The sequence below is a fragment of the Hipposideros armiger genome, unplaced genomic scaffold (assembly GCF_001890085.2).
Source record: "Hipposideros armiger isolate ML-2016 unplaced genomic scaffold, ASM189008v1 scaffold_135, whole genome shotgun sequence".
NCBI lineage: Eukaryota > Metazoa > Chordata > Mammalia > Chiroptera > Hipposideridae > Hipposideros > Hipposideros armiger.
The window spans coordinates 1,643,758-1,660,624 of NW_017731485.1; the positions used below are offsets into that span (position 1 = coordinate 1,643,758).

Genomic DNA, 16,867 nt, shown 5'->3' on the forward strand with positions numbered 1-16,867 from the left:
GTCACCAAGTCCCTTGTTCTCAAGCATCTCCCACAGGCTGAGCCCACGCCTGTGCCAGGCTAAGGCAGAGGACCACCTGTGCTTGTAGGATGAAGCCATTAAGAGCTACCATGTGAGCCAGTGATCCCACTACTGGGCATCTATCCGATGGAGGAGAAATCCCCGTCTCAGAGCTCTCTGCACCCCCGTGTTCACTGCAGCGTTACTCACAGTGGCCCAGACATGGGAACAAGCTAACGTCCATCAGCAGATATACACACAACGGAATAGCATTCAGCCTTTAGAAAGAAGGACATCCTACCATTTGTGACCACGTGGATGGGCCTGGAAGCACTGTGCTAAGTGAGGTCAGTCAGTCCCAGAAAGAACTGTGGCCGACTCCTCTGATAAGAGGCATTGAAAACTGCCACATGTGTGGAAGCAGGCAATAGAACGGTGGGGACCTGGGGAGGGGCGGGGCGGGGGCCGGCTGCTCAGTGGAGATAAAGTTACAGTTACAGAGATGAGTAAGTCCCAGAGTTCTGCTATGCCACACAGGGACCAGAGTTAACAATAACACCGTGTTGTACACTTAAAATGTTGTGAAACTGGCAGATCTCATGGTAAGCGTTCTCACCGCGACACACACACAAAAAACCCTAAACAACAAAGGGATACAAGGAAATTTTTGTAGATTATGCATATGTTTATTATCTTGATTATGTCTAAACTCATCCAATTGTATACCTTAGTTATGCGCAGTTTTTTGCATACCAATTATACTTCAGCGAAGCTGGGGGTGGGGGTGGGATAAGTGGTGATGGTGGGGGTGGGGGTGGGATAAGTGGTGATGGTGAGTGCCAGGAAGCTGATGAGCTGATAACAGTTTGGCACCAGGTTCTCCCAGGCAGAGAAGCCCTATCCCGCCTATTGCGCTTGCCGATGTCTGTCATGCATCTATTCCCACCACAGCCAAGTTCAAACTGCAGGTGTGACATCGCTGAAAGTAGAGTTAGGAAGGCCTGAGCCCAACTGGCTGCCCCGTGTTGACGCAAGACAATTCCAGCTCAGCCCTGGGAGGGCAAGTGGGCAGGATGCCAGCAGCATCTCCCATACATACAGCCACAGGGCTTTGCTACAGACCTAGAATCTCATGATGTTATATGACTTTTATACTCTCTCTGCGATGTCGACGTTTGAGCATCTTACCATTAAAAAAAAAAAAAGGAATGACTCTGCAAACCTTTGAATCACATCATCCTCTAGGAAGCTGTGTCTTGTTGGCTATTTTTCCATCCCCTCTCCCCTCCCACACCCCCTTACCCGGGCACGCACCCATGGGATCAGTGAAAACCCATTTAAGAAGCCAGACTTCAAACATCCACCTCAACAGTAATGCTAACAGTAATTACTTAACAGTAATAGATAGCCCTGTTTCCTCAGCCTGGCATGGTTGCCCCCTCTTCTGATAATAGCACCTCATTGTCCTTTAAGCACCCATCCCTTACCCCATCTTGAGGCTTCAGACCCTATTCCCTAGCTCTAGCAGTTAGCACACGAACACATAGCAATTAGAACATTTCGTTCCCCCTGGAGAAGGGACAAACCCCCAGTTGAGCAAATGACACCCTTTGCCTGAAATGACGGAAAAAGGAAGTCTGTTCCCACTGGATGACTCGCTCAGTAAGATGAAAGCCTGGAGCTGCAGGAGGCCATCCTCCTGCACGAGCAAAGAGCCACCCTGAGAGTGAAGCCACCACAGAGGGAATCTGACTTGAGACAGCAGAGAGAGAATAACTGAGTCCAGAGAGCATCATCTGAGCCTGCAGATCCAGCTGTGCCTGAAGACACTTCCAGGTTTTCCCAGTATTCCGAAGACACTTCCGGACTCTAATTACACAAGCCCATAAAAACCCTTTGGAACTGAAGTCTCTTTGATTTGGAGGTTCAGTCACTTGCCACCCAAAGATGGTTGGCCGAGTCGCAGATCTGAGATCATGTGAATTAGACTTTGCACCCAGCTGTCCAGCTTTCTCTCCTTGGACCTAGAGAGAGTTCAGCGCAGAAGCAAAGATGCAGCTTGCTGGGGCCGCCTCCGGGGGACTGAGGGGGATCCCAGGCAGAAATAAGGTCACTTCAGGATTCGGATGCTCATTTTCTGCTCGATGTTCATCTTCTCCAAGCACTGGGGGGAACATGTGGGAGTTAAGAGGGTTTGAATTCCAACCCTCTATGCTCCCAACCTCCCCTCCCACCCCCAAGGCCCCACCATGCTCCGGGACACCCTCTCTTTCTGCCCTCCTCCTTCGAGCTTTGTGACCCATGCCCATCTGTGCTAGGAACTCCTGCTCTTAGCTCCCCGTGCCCCAAGGGCACTCTGACCTTGGTGAACTCCTGGAAAGACACAGCCCCATCCCCATCTTCATCGGCCTCCTGCACGGTGCGGTCGGCGATGCTCTCCAACTGCTCTTCTGTCACCTGTACCCCGACCATCAGCCGGAGGACCTGGGAGGTGGAGGAGGAGGGACCGTTAGCACCATCCCCCAATCCTTGCCCACATCACCCCAAAAGTTGCTACCCATTTCATAATCCATCCCTGATCACCCCATTGTTCACCCCATTCTGATCACTTTTCACTACATCCACCAATAACTCTCCCATTGGGTCAGCTGAGTGGCGCGTTGGTTAAGAGTTGGCTTGGGACACCAGCTCTGAGCAGCAGGGCCCCAGTTTGGGTCCCACATGAGGGCCAGTGACACTGCCCTCTACAGCTAAGATGGTGAACAACAGCTCGACCTGGAGCTGGGCTGCCGTGAGTGGCAGGCTACAGCATAGGCTGCAGTGGGGCTGTAGCAAGCCGCTGTGAAGCTACCCTGTGAGTGGCTGGCAGCCAGCATGAGTGGCCGGCAGCTGGTGTGAGCTGCCGTGAGCCGCCGTGAGCGGCCGTCCAATGGCCGGCGAGCAACTGCCTCACCCGGGGAAGAGTGCAATGATAATACCAGCATGGGCCAGTGAAGCGACGTCCTCCACAACTAGACTGAAGAACAAAAGGACAGCAACTTGTCTGTTCCCCTTCTCCGATTCCCCAACGCTGTTCCCCTCCCCCAATTCCGCCCCCAAAAAAATCTTAAAAAAATAAAAAATAACTCTCCATCCAACCCTCCATCTGTCCCTCACTATCCCACACTCACCCTAGCAATACGCCTCACGACTCAACCCCAACCTTGGAACCCAACCCCCATCCATCCTCCACCCCATCCCCCACCTCATTGTCCAACCCCTCCCAAGCCCATCCCCGACTTCATCACTACAACGCCAGAGGTGCTCAGTCTCAGCACCATTGACATTGGGGGCCAGAGAGTGCCTTGTTGTGGGGGGAACGGGGCTGTCCTGTGCAGTGGGGGGTGTTTAGCCACATTCCTGACCTCCACCCACTAGGTGCCAGGTGCACTGCTACCATCCTGACAGTTGTGACAACCAAAAATGTCTCCAGATATTGCCCATGTCATTTTGGGGGGCAAAACTAGTGGCCTCCAGTGGAGAACTATTATACTCATCTATTTGCAACCTCAGATGTAACTGTTGCCCACCCTGCCTCCCAACTAAGCCACACTCCAACCCCATCCATTCATTCCCTTTGCTCACCCAACACCCCAATCAGCTGCACCCCACGTGCCAATCACGCACCCCGTCCCCCACAACCACTGCATTCAACCACCCCACCCTGCAGGTCACGGGTCGGCCCTGGGTCTCCGGACCTGTAGCATCTCCGGCTGGGAGATCTTCCCATCTCGGTCCTGGTCATAGAGCTGAAAGGCGACTGGGAAGAGAGAAGAGGGGAATGGTCTGGGTCACCCTGTGTGTGTGTGTGTGGGGGGGGGGTATCCATGGGCTCACACGGAGTGGGAAGTGCCTGGGGCCTCTCACTGGTGTGGGAAATCTGGGGTCTCACTTGGGGGGATCCCACCAACTCACAGCGGAGTTTGTTCATTCTGCTGTTGAGGGGTTCGGGTTCCTTGGGGTCCCGTGTCCTGGTGTCCTCTTCATTTACAGGTCGGAAATGAGCCAGGACTCGGACAAAGCCCGGGAACTCCAACTGCAGACTCCTGGGGGCGGGGGTGGGGGGCGTGGGGTGGCGCGGAGGCAGCGGTCGCCTTGGCCCTCCTTTGCCTGTGTCCCTCACCTCCCCCAACCCCCCCCACAAGCTTCTCCCTCTGTCTCCCCGCCCCCAGAGGGGCCTCACCCATCAGGGAAGAAGGTGTCTATAATGCGGTCCCCCAGGGGGTTCACGGCCAGCGCCCCGATCTCCTGCAGATCCGCGCGGCTGCAAAGGAAGTTCAAAGCGGGTAGCACGAAATGCGCCCAGACAGACAGACAGACGGACAGAGGGGGAGATCACGGGTCAGCTCCCCTCACCTCAGGTAGCCTTTCTTGTTTTTGTCCAGAGCCCGAAACCGGTGGTAGAGGCGGACCAGGCTGGCGTGCGAGACTGCAGGGAGGAAGGCGGAGGCGTGACGCCCGGGAGGCCGGGGAGGGGGCTGGAGGTTGAAGGGGGCGTGACGAGACACGGGGAGGCTCCCCGCGCCCCTGCGCTCCCCGCGGGAGACCAGGGGACCAAGGCCAACCCCCTCCAGCCGGGCTCGAGGACGCCTGGGTGCCCCCAAGCCTGAGAACCCAGCGTCGCCTCAAACCTGGACGGGGTTTGGGGAGCTGGGGTTCTGCGCCCCTGGCCCTGCAATCTCCGCTCGGATCTCCTAGGTCCCCGCAGCCCTCCACCCCGCCCCTCCTTGGGACCCCACTGGAGACCCTGCGCTAGCCCCTGGCATCCAGCCCCCGGCGCCCCACTCACAGCCCGTCTCCCGCCGAATTTTCTCTACGTCCGGGATCCCCGCCGCGACCGAGCTGCTGGAACCCATGACAGCGCTGCAGCCTGACACCCGCGATCTGTGTTCCCGCCCAGGCGCGGCCGCACGGTGGCCCCCGGGGCCGAAGGCCACAGGCCTGGCGGGGAGCCAGGCTCCTGAACCCCGGCGTTCTTCACCTCCCACCCGTGACCCAGGCGAACAGAAAGCAACGCCCAGGGTGGCGGGGCCAGAGGACTGCGCGAACAATGGGCTGTTTCATCCCCAGGTCCAGAGGTTGGCGCGGACAGAGGCTGGGGGAGGCCGGGCCCCGCCCGCCGCGCGCCCCCCACCGTCCGCGTTCCCACGCGCGGCCCAGGCGCCCGCAGCCTCCTCCTCTGCTGCGGCCCCGCCCTCCCAGCCCGCAGGCCCGGGGCTCTCCCGGCGCCCGGCCGCGAGTCAGGCTGGAGGTCCCGAGCTGTCCCCCTGCAGGACCTTCTAGAAAGGGGCGTCGGGTGAGATGGGGGCGCGCTGGCCGCATTACGCCCCATGCGGAATGGCCCCAGCCGGGTCCCCCTCCCCAGGCAGGAGGGAGACGCGCTGATGGACTCCCAGCCCGGGGTGATGTGGGGTCGTGAGGGGCGAAGTTGGAGACGTGGACGGAAACCCAGCTCTGTGACTCACTCCGGACAAGCCAGTGTGTCTTGCTCCATCTCTGCGGCTTGGTCCCTGGAGCGTTATCGTTGTTGTTTAATGGAGCCAATGCTTACAGATCAGGAGACGGAACCCAAAACCCAGACTCCCGGCGCCTCCAGAGAAGTTAAAAGTCTGACACCAGGAGGTCCCCGCTGCTGCGGGGGAGCAGCTGCCACATTTAAGTCAGTGGGTGGTCAGCCCCCACCCAGCCCGATCCACGCCCTTAGGAGCCCCAGGGCCTCGGCCACGACTTCCTCCTCTGAGCAGCCCTCAGGGACAGCGGGAAGCCACCGCCTGCGAGAGGGTTACAAACAATGCTGTGACCAAGCTTAAAATAACAGCAATGATGAACAGCAACAACAAGGGCTGCTTCCCGAGCACTCTCCGTGCGCCCCCGGCGCTTTGCTGAGCGCCCGAGAAGCCCGAGCTCACACACCCATCCCAGCACCTGCCCGGTCGCCTTCTTCCTGCTGTTCTGTGGGCGGAGCCTGCCAGGGCGGCCAGGTGTGAGCTAGGTAAAGCCTGTATCCTCGGTAGGAACCGCATCTTCCCTCAAGAGGGCTAAAAATCTTATTCTTTTTATGTATAAAGTACAGATATACCTGTGGTACATGAGCAGATACATCAGTGGTCTTAGAATTTCATAGGAGATGGGCGATTAGGGAGGGGAAAACGTCTAAAAATACTCAGGTGGGGACCATAATAAAAAAAAAGGTTGAGAAACTCTGTTGTAAATGAAGAAGCACCCCAAGTGTCCAGACGTGAATCTATCATCATCCCCCCCCTCTTCCTATCATAATCACACATGATACACAAATTTCCCAGGCGTGGGGGGAATGAAAGCCGATCATTACAAGGGTTCAAGTTCATACTCGCCCTGGAGAGATAAACTGTGGACGCTAGCGCCCCAGGCAGAGGCGTGCATCAGATAAGCCTCGAAAAGACTGAGTTAAGAAGCGCTGACTTCTCTTTCAGATGTCCCAAGGATTAAACGGCTGGCACAAGGAATGCTGGGTTCCCTTTCAGACGCGGCCCCCACGCCCCAAGGACTGAAGCCGGCAGAGAGCACACTGCTCCCCAGCCACCTACCACGCTGGGCTGTGCGTGCAGGCAGGGTTAGGCTCCGAACCCAGGAGGAGGGGCGGGTCCCTGGGATGTGGCAATCATCACCTCAGGCCCACGCGTGGGATGCTGATCTTGGAAAGTGCTTCTCCAGCTGTCATCTCTGAGTCAGTGCCACTCTCCATAAATCAGGCCAGAGCCTAATTAACTACTCCCATCCCCAAGCCATCACGAGCCTGCAGGAAAACGCTGAGCTGGAGCACACACAAAGTAGGGTTTAAATCAACTTCGCAGTATCCGAGGCTACATCTTCTCAGGGCGTTGGAAGGAGAGATGCTTTGGGGAGGCTTTCATTTGCAGAAGCTGGTGGGCAGGATTCAGGCGAGCCATTCTCTGGGAAGCCCACACAACTGGAAAGAAAACGCAGATGCGAGAACAGTGAGGGGACTACAGAGCTGGTACAAGTCAACAAGAAAACAGATAACCAAATTTGTTTTTTGTTTTTTGTTTTTTAAAGATTTTATTGGAGAATTGGGGGAGGGGAACAGCGTTGGGGAATGGGGGAAGGAGAACAGACAAGTTGCTGTCCTTTTGTTCTTCAGTCTAGTTGTGGAGGACGTAGCTTCACTGGCCCATGTTGGTATTATCATTGCACTCTTCCCAGGTGAGGCAGATGGGCCGCCCACCTCTGGACAGCCTAACCGAAATTGTTTTTTTGTTTGTTTGTTTGTTTTTTGTTTTTTTTATTGGGGAATTGGGGAAAGGGGAACAGACAAGTTGCTGTCATTTTGTTCTTCAGTCTAGTTGTGGAGGACGTTGCTTCACTGGCCCAAGTTGGTACCATCATTGCGCTCTTCCTGGGCGAGGCAGATCAGTCGCCGGCTTCTGGACGGCCACTCACTGCGGCTGCTGGCCGCTCACGCTGGCTGCTGGCTACACACAGTAGCCCATGGCAACCCACTGCCACAGAGGCTGCAGCCTACGCCGTCGCCAACAACTCACGGCAGCCCAGCTCCAGGTCGAGCTGTTGTTCAGCATCTTAGCTGTAGAGGGCAGTGTCACTGGCCCTCATATGTGGGATCCGAACCGGGGCCCTCTGGCATCCCAAGCGAGTTCTTAACCATCGTGCCACTTGGCCGACCCCCTAACCGAAATTGTTTCATGTTTCACTGTTTCATATTTAAAAAGATCGGTCCACCTGGAACGGGTGTAAATGTTACAATTTAATGCAAGGCAAAATACAAGTCTTAAACACGAATACCTATCAAAAAGAACTTGAAAGCTTTAAAGAAGCTTTAAAACTTTAAAGAGCTTTGAAACTTCTTGAAAGTTTTTAATTTCTAGAAATATAGCAGGGTAAGACTTTGTAAGGTTTTGAACTGTGAAAGACGCAGTGTGGTAAAATGGATTGAAGAAGCAGAAACCAAAGTCATGACCTTGTGTCCCAACATACTAATAAATGACATAAGCCAGGAAAAATATAACATATAAACCGTATGCCTTATGGTATACATTTTCACCTAGTTCTCATTTGGCACACTCCATAAATTATTATATGCAGACAGCAAGCCATTTCTAAGCCTTTGTGTCTTATCTATTCCCGTGGGCATCAACGTTAAAGTGTTAACTGCTTTGAGCTCAGTGAAGATACAGCATGACTCTGATGCTAATTCTTTGTTGTCCTGTAAGGTTGTGGCATAACCCATCTTAGGTAGAACAGGCAGTTCTCCTTTCTGAACTAGTCACTCTGTTTTTTCTCTTCCACACGGAGTACAGGGTCCACCCTTAGTCCTTTGGCCTGCAGTGACCTGCCTCGCTTAACTTCCAGGCACCTTTTGGGGAAGGAAGTAAAAAGGCTGTGATATAGGGATGTGTGGTACCTAGTTTTCATCATCCAGTCAAGGAAGACCTGTGAATGGCATGACGGAAACAACTTCCCCTCAGGACATTCCCGCTTGGACATCGGAGAGCAACAGCGACTACTTCTTTAGCTATTTCAGAGGTTCCACAGGTAAGTCAAGGACCGCCCAGCACCCCACCTGAGAGGGCTGTTCAGCAGGTTGTGAAACTTTGGGTCAAGGCTTGGACGAGTCCCGTCTCTGCTGTTTCTCCGTCTGCTGTTTCAGACGATGTCTGAATCTCATTTTCAAGCACCAAGTAAACCTTCCTCACCCCCAAGTTTATGGCCATTGCTGGCTTCTGGGTTTCACCTACCATCTGATAAAAGCGCTTTTTCGGTTGTTCTGTTTTTTATTTCTTGGTGAGGTTTTCAACATTCTCTCTGTATCTGCTGGCCTTTCACCCTGTGTCTTTTGTTTCTTTCTCCTAAGTTTTTGCCTTTTCTCCTTCTTGTCTTCTTTCAGATAATCTTGGCAAGATTTAAATGAGTTAAGCCATGAGGTAGTCGCAGAAATAAAGTAAGAAGAGCAAGCACTAAGACGATCCGACCACACAGCAAAATTGTGCCTTTAATTCCTAGATCCAGGATCCCACGATGGAACTCCGACACATGAGGGGGACAGCAGAGGAGAAAAATGCCAACGACCCCTCGGGATGCTATGGTGGCCGAAGTCCCATGTCTGGGAGGAAGGGAATCAATTTTTAAATGAGCAAAAAATCTTAAATAAGCATTTCTCCAAAGATATACAAATGGCCAATGAGTGCGCGCGTGCGCGCGCGCGCGCGCGTGCGCGCACACACACACACACACACACACAAAATGCTCAACATCATTAGTCACCAAGGAAATACAAATAAAACCACACTGTACTATCACTTCACACCCACTAGAGTGGCTAGAAACTCAAAACAAAACAAAACAAAAACAACGGAAAATAACCAGCCTTGGGCCAGGATGTGGGGAACAGTAGAAACGTAAAATGATGCAGCTGCTCACAGCTTGGAGGTTTACACAGAATCGCCGTCTGAGCAATTCCACTTCTAGGTCTGTACCCCCCCTCCCCCAAAATGGAAAACAGGTGTTCAAACAAAAACTGGTACATGAGTGTCCACAGCAGCATCCATCACAGTAGCTCCTGGAGGGGGACACCTCAAGTGTCCATTGATGGCTGGGTAACACAGTGTGGTGTATCTCTACAGGGGAATATTTTTCAGCGATAAAAAGGCATGAAGTGCTGACACATGCCACAACCTGGGTGAATGCTGAAAACGCTAAGCCGAGCAAAATAAACCAGTCACAAGAGTCCATGTATTTTATGATTCCATTTACAGGAAACATCGCCATAGAGACAGAAAGCAGATTAGTGGTTGCTGAGGGCAGGGGAGCCAGGCGGAAAGGGGTTACAGCTAAAGGGTACACGATTTTTTTTTTAATTGGGGAATTGGGGGGATGGGAACAGTGCTGGGGAATTGGGGGAAGGGGAACAGACAAGTTGCTGTCTTTTTGTTCTTCAGTCTAGTTGTGGAGGATGTCGCTTCACTGGCCCAAGTTGGCACCATCATTGTGCTCTTCCCGGGCGAGGCAGATCAGTTGCCGGCCTCTGGACTGCCACTCACGCTGGCTGCTGGCTACACACAGTAGCCCATGGCAACCCACTGCCGCAGGGGCTGCAGCTTATGCCGTCACCGGCAACTCACGGCAGCCCAGCTCCAGGTTGAGCTGTTGTTCAGCATCTTAGCTGTGGAGGGCAGTGTCACTGGCCCTCATATGTGGGATCCAAACCAGGGCCCTCTGGCGTCCCAAGCCAGTTCTCAACCATCGCGCCACTCAGCCGGCTCTCATGGTGGTTTTGACTTGGCATTTCCTAATGACTAACGATATTGAGCGCCACTCGGCCGGCCCACGATTTATTTTTGAAGTAATGAAAATGTGCTGAAATTAACTGGTGATGGTTGCACATATCTGTGAAGATACTAAATCTATTTAATTGTACACTTTAAAGGGTAAATTGTATGCTATGTGAATTATGTCTCAATAAAGCTATTAAAAAAATTAAAACAAGGGTAGCCAGGAAAGCTCTGGAAAGTAAAAGGATTGAGGGTGAACTAGTTCTAATAGATATTTAAATATATTATAAAGGTGCAATAAAATCTGTGGTAATCATGCAGGAATATACAGACAAGAAACAGACAAGAAATTCAGGAATAGACCCAAATACATACGGAAATTTGGCATATGATAAAAGTCACATTTCAAGTCAGCGGGGGAATGTGAATAATTCAATAAATAACATTTGGTACCTCTGTCTTTTGGGGGGGGAAATAAAGCTGTGCCCCTACTTCCTTATACCAAAAGGAATTCCAGGTAGAATAAAGGTTTAGATGCAAACTGAAAACATACAATACCAGAAGAAATCTTAGATGGGTTTTCTTATAAACTTGAGCTGGAGAGGGCCTTTCTAAACATGAAATAGAGCCTAGAAACCATGGAGAAAAGATTGGCAACTCTGACTGTGTGAAAATTCAAATCTCTGTATGGACGGATATGTATATATATATATACATATTCCAAGCCAAAAAAAAAACTGGGAAACATTCACAGCCTGTATAAAAAATAAAAGAAAATTTCCCAAGACTACAAAGATGTCTTAAAAATCAAAAAGACAATGTCAAAACAACAAAAGGGAAAAGCAACAACGTAAAAACACATTAGAAAAAAATGGGATAGGGCGGCCGAGTGGCGCGATGGTTAAGAACTGGCTTGGGATGCCAGAGGGCCCCGGTTCGGATCCCACATATGAGGGCCAGTGACACTGCCCTCCACAGCTAAGATGCTGAACAACAGCTCAACCTGGAGCTGGGCTGCCGTGAGTCGCCGGCGACGGCAGAGGCTGCAGCCCCTGTGGCAGTGGGTTGCCATGGGCTGCCGTGTGTAGCCAGCAGCCAGCGTGAGCGGCCAGCAGCCGCAGTGAGCGGCCAGCAGCCGCAGTGAGCGGCCGTCCAGAAGCCGGCGACTGATCTGCCTCGCCCGGGAAGAGCGCAATGATGGTGCCAACTTGGGCCAGTGAAGCAACGTCCTCCACAACTAGACTGAAGAACAAAAACGACAGCAACTTGTCTGTTCCCCTTCCCCCAATTCCCCAGCACTGTTCCCATCCCCCCCAATTCCCCAATAAAAATCTTTAAAAAAAATAGGATAAAATGTGACATCGAAATGGCAAATAAGCATAAAAAGATGCTCAACTTCACAGAGTTTACAACTACTTTAAAACAAGACACTGTTTTTACCTTTGACAGGTCAAGAGGTCAAGGACATAGGTCATGAATGCCAAGTAGGCACGAGTCCCACCTTGCAGGGTCTTGCAGAATCGTTCCGGACATGAGTCTTATTTGATTATCTTATTTTAGAACACAGGTGGAGGGTTTGAAGCTGGAGACAGGGATAAACCCAGTGTCTGTTTTAACAGCATCGCAAGAATCATGCTGGCTGTTATGTGCACACGTAACTGGGGCAAAGCGAAAGGTGGGAGAGTATTGCCATAATTCCAGTGAAAGATGATGGTGGATTGAGACGCTCGCGGTAGAGGCTGTGAGACGCGGTCAGATTTGGGGCCTATTCTGAAAGGAGAGCCCACAGTCCATGCTGATGGATTGGATGTAAGGTGTGAGAGAAGAGAGGCAATTCCAAGGTGTTGGTTGTAGACCACTGGGACGTACCATTAGCCGAGATGGAGCAAAGAGAGAAAGGAGGACGTGTGGAAGGGAGAAGCGTTAGAAGTCGCCCAGCTGCTTGCTAAACATCCTCATAAAGATATTAAGTAGTTAATGGGATACGGGAGTTTGGATTTCAAGAGAGACATCCAGACGAGGGTTATATATTTGCCATGTTATGTTTTTATTCCCAGGCCATCTCCCCTCCCCAAGTCCCCTTTGTTTTGGATCTTCGGTGATTTTGGTAACTGGCCATCTGGGCTACTCGTTTTGTTTTCTCTGTCCGTGCTTTAAATTCGTGCTCTTATGTTTTAAATGGGCTAGCGGTGAGCCCATGAAACCCTAGATTTCCGCCCTCCACCCCAAGAAAAGCAGGACCCCAGGCCCCTGCATTCTCTCTCTCCTCTTAACCTCGCTATGTGTCCCCTCGCACGCCTGCACACTCCAGGGCCTGTACTAACAAACTCTTTTTTTTTTTTTTTAACTTTCCTAAGAGTTACTGCTGAAGGGTGTCTTGCAATTGGAAGAACCACCACAAGGCTGGGCCAGCTGTAACACTGGTTTAGAAAGGGGAGGGGGGGGGGTCTGTGGGAAGCTGGCAGGGGCCCAGGTGAGGGCCCTCAGGCGTTTCTAGCCACTGGCATTACTATCAATAGACTGAGGCCCACACAAAACAGTAACGTATTGTGCTAAGACCTTACCAGGCTGCCATGTCACTAGGTGACAGTTTTTCAGGCCGGGTCTAATCCTACGGGACCACGGTTGCATACATGGACCATCATCCACAGAAACGTCCCTATGTGATGCGTGACTGACTGTATGTCGTGCTTAATGCTTTCCCAGAGTGAGAGAAGCCAGGATACTCCCCCCCACTTCCAATAGTGCTATTTATATAAAACTCTGCAAAATGCAAACTAATCTATAGTGACAGAAAGCTGCTCAGGGGGAGTTGGAAGGGTGGGAAAGAAAAATTACAAAGGGACACTAGGAAACTGGGGTACAATAGTTATGCAAAACTCGCCAAAGTGTGCACTTTTAATGTGTGCAGTTACTGTCAATTACACCTCAAATAAAGCGTTTTTAATTTCACCATTTTCTCTATTTTCAATTTCAATTGTATTCTATTTTGTAATATATGCATCTGTAATATTAGGACAGGAACTATGTCTATAATTTATCAATAACTTTACATATACAGAGAGTGCCCCCCCAAAATGTATACATATTTTAAGAAAGGAAAAAACTGTATTAAAATTGTAATGCTCAATATATACCGATAACAAAAGATGAATTCAAGTCATGTGCATACGTTTTTTTGGCACCCCTGGTATTTGAAGATGCATGTTCAAAAACTTTTTCGTTGTAGCCAGTATAAACGGAGTATATACGTGGCAAAGCCCACATTTAACCGCTGCGCTCTACTGCCCCCTGCTGTCCATAAATTTTGTAGCCACCCTTAATCTCCTCCAGACTAGAACTCAACGATTTTAAACCATGAGGAAAGATGAATCCACAGCAAAGGGCTTTTACCAAAGATCTTCCAAGAGCCAAATTCTTTTTTTTTTAGATTTTATTGGGGAATCGGAGAAGGGGAACAGACAAGTTGCTATCCTTTTGTTCTTCAGTCTAGTTGTGGAGGATGTTGCTTCACTGACCCATGTTGGTATTATCATTGCACTCTTCCTGGGTGAGGCAGATCACTCATCAGTCACTGGACAGCCGCTCACTGCAGCTGCCAGCCACATACGGTAGCCCGTGGCAACCCACTGCAGCAGGGGCTGCAGCCTACGCCGTCACAGGCGACTCACGGCAGCCCAGCTCCAGATCAAGCTGTTGTTCACCATCTTAGCTATAGAGGCCAGTGTCACTGGCCCTCACGTGGGATCCAAACTGGGGTCCTACTGCTCAGAGATGGCGTCCCATGCCAGCTCTTAACCAACGCACCACTCGGCCGGCCCCCAAGAGCCAAATTCTTGTAAAACACACACACACACACACACACGCATGCACACGTACACGGTCACACGTGTACACACGCACTGCCATTGGAAAATACAGCTGGGACAGCTGTTGGGAGCCATGCAGGCTGGCTTTACTAAAACATAACTTGTTTTGCTTCTTGCTCCTTTTTGCACCTGGAGGATGCTTACTTAACCTTAAGGTATGTGGTGAGAAGGCCAGTTCCTTAGAAGACACAATAAGATAGAGGGCTGTCTGGGTTTTTAGAAGATAGTTTCCTGGGAAACTGACCCTCTAAATTTTCCACTGACCTTCAGATTTCTAGTAGGTAGCTAATGATGTACTTTTAATGAGGTAATACATATTTATCCCTTCTGTGTTGCATGTACTCTGGAGGTATATAATGGGGAGGAAAAATAAACTCGAGGCTGGTTGCCAAGAATGCTCCAGTCCTCCCGGACCCTCTTTGTCTCTTTGTCTCTTTGTTTCCTTAAACCTCGCCCCCCACTTCAGGTACTGTTCACTGGAACGCCGAGGCAGGACCCCGACAGACATCACAGCTTCTACTGCACAAATAGATATCACTCAGCAGCACAGTTCCTCAGCAAGCCTGAAGCTGACACCGAAAGGTTTGTTTGGGCAATAAGGGTTTTTATTTATTTTTTTTACAATGTTCTTATATTTGATTAAGAAAATTAAGCAAAACTATTGCATAGGAGACCCATTTGACCATAAGAGCACACGTCCGTGGGCCTGCCTCTCTGGTTTTAACCTTTTCTTGACATGTCCCCATTTTTAACAACCGGCTCTCCAAGTGTGGTTGTGACACAAGTTCATTGATATTTTTGTTTACAACAAAGAAGAGGGAAGTGAAACACCGAAGACATGTATCGGAATGTCACCCATCCTTCAGTGACATTCGGAGCAAATCAGATAATAGAGGTTTCAAATGCTGGAAGAATACATCCTAGATTTTTTTTCTGCTGTTCACAGACACAGCCCACTTTGAAGTTTAAGCTGCATTATTAACATTTTCTTGGTCCCTTAAAGTCTAGGCATTCGACAAAAATAACAAACCCAGCCCTGATCTGTAGCGCCTGCTGATTTTCATGGTGTAAATATTCCCACCATGTCTGGTGTCGGCCACTAATGTGATGTCACCGGGCATGGAGCTGGGACGTAATGTGCAACAGCGACCATTATATTTGCGTTTCCACCACACAGATACCAAAGATGCACCTGATCTTGAGAGCAGAGAGAACAGAAAATAATCAGGGAGGAATGAGTTTTGAGTATTTACTACTTTCGTTTTAAGTGTAATATATTTAATCGTAAGTTTATAAAATTTAATTTTTGACGATGGCTGTTATGAACTGACAGCTCACAATATTCCAGAAAATGTAACACTCCGCTCTCGTGAACTGACTCTAGCACACCAGTGAAATATACACAGAGGTGTGCCCCAGGAACCAGCACCCAGATCAAGAAACACACCATGCCCGGTCCCCAGAAGCCTCTCTCGTGCCTCCTCTAGGTCATTAGCCTCTTTCTTGCCTCTGCCCCACTCCGTGGGTACCCAAAACCCTGACTTCCAACAGCGTGGACCAGTGTGCCTGCTTTTGTGGTTCATACAAAAGAAATCATAAACCCGCATTTGAAGTGTCACCACTAGAGGCCTCTCATGAGGCAAAGACAGAAAGCTCCTCCCAAACCCTGTACTGGGCACTGACTCACCTTCCTCCTCCGTAAGGAGGCGGTTGGTTGCTCACGCCCCAGGGTGGGAGGAGATAGAGAAATGCCTGAGAGCTGAATCTGAGCCGGTGAGTCCCCAGGAGATATCTGGGGCCACAAGCTTCCCAGGGGAGGCATGGGGGCCCAGTTTGGGCAGAGGAATCCCAGCTGGGGCTTTGACCTCAAACCCTAGTGTGGTCTGCCAGTGTGCTCGCTAGGATCAGTGAGTGCAGTGAGGGCTGCTTCTGCCCAGGTAATAAATTATAAATTATTATTATCCCAGAGGAAGCTGAAGGGGGCTGCGTCTGAAGAGAGGGGGGGAAATGCAGCCCCTGAAACTTGGGGAAAGGAGGTGAGGGTGCATGTGGCTATGGACGCTTCCAGCTAGAGGTGGAAGGTGCTGGGATTCGAGGTTCACCATGCACAATGGGGTCACTTCGGTCAGAAATACAGGAGGAGCTGCAGATGGCGTCATGAACTTGGAAGTGTCTGTCTGGAAGGGGGCTGGAGAACAGAGACGGAGCTGACGCGTGCGCGGAGGCCACGTGAGTGATGGGTGGGTGGACTGGGCTACAGACCCTGGAATAGGACAGAGAAGGTGGTTGGTAGCATCTTTCCCGAATAAGATTCTGTTGGGACTGGGAGGAAGGAAACTGAGGCCACCGATTGTAGGGGGACACTATCGTAGGGCTACCAACTATCCAGAGAGCCAGCTCCCCCACCCCACCCCAGCTGAGGAACGCGTTGGCTACTAAGGGCTCAAAGCTACCCCCTTTTGCAAAACCTCCCCCTCAGCCCGTGGAAGCTTCTTCCAGAGAGGTCACCCCCAGGCCCCTGGGAGAGGCCATGGGCAGTGGCTGACAGACAAGCAAGCACGAAGGCCTGGCCCCTGCCCGTGGGCTCAGGCTGAGACCCCATCTTCCTCCCTTCCTCTCCTTCTGCGCTATCCTCCTTCCCTCCACTCCCCCTTCCTATAGAGAGCATCACCC

At 51.1% G+C, this 16,867-nt stretch overlaps 1 protein-coding gene and 1 pseudogene across 1 annotated transcript; both read right to left on the reverse strand.

The window, feature by feature from the left end:
• Positions 1 to 685: 685 nt before the first annotated feature.
• On the reverse strand, positions 686 to 5,159 carry CHP2 (calcineurin like EF-hand protein 2). Its single transcript, XM_019649844.1, has 7 exons — positions 4,829 to 5,159; positions 4,396 to 4,468; positions 4,223 to 4,303; positions 3,955 to 4,085; positions 3,738 to 3,799; positions 2,362 to 2,484; positions 686 to 2,164 (listed from the first exon to the last, which is right to left on the reverse strand). The coding sequence occupies exons 1-7, from the start codon at positions 4,893 to 4,895 to the stop codon at positions 2,111 to 2,113; spliced, it is 591 nt and encodes a 196-aa protein (XP_019505389.1). The 5' UTR covers positions 4,896 to 5,159; the 3' UTR covers positions 686 to 2,110.
• A 3,157-nt stretch (positions 5,160 to 8,316) lies between these two features.
• Positions 8,317 to 11,800, reverse strand: LOC109386537 (UBX domain-containing protein 8 pseudogene; annotated as a pseudogene).
• Positions 11,801 to 16,867: the final 5,067 nt, after the last annotated feature.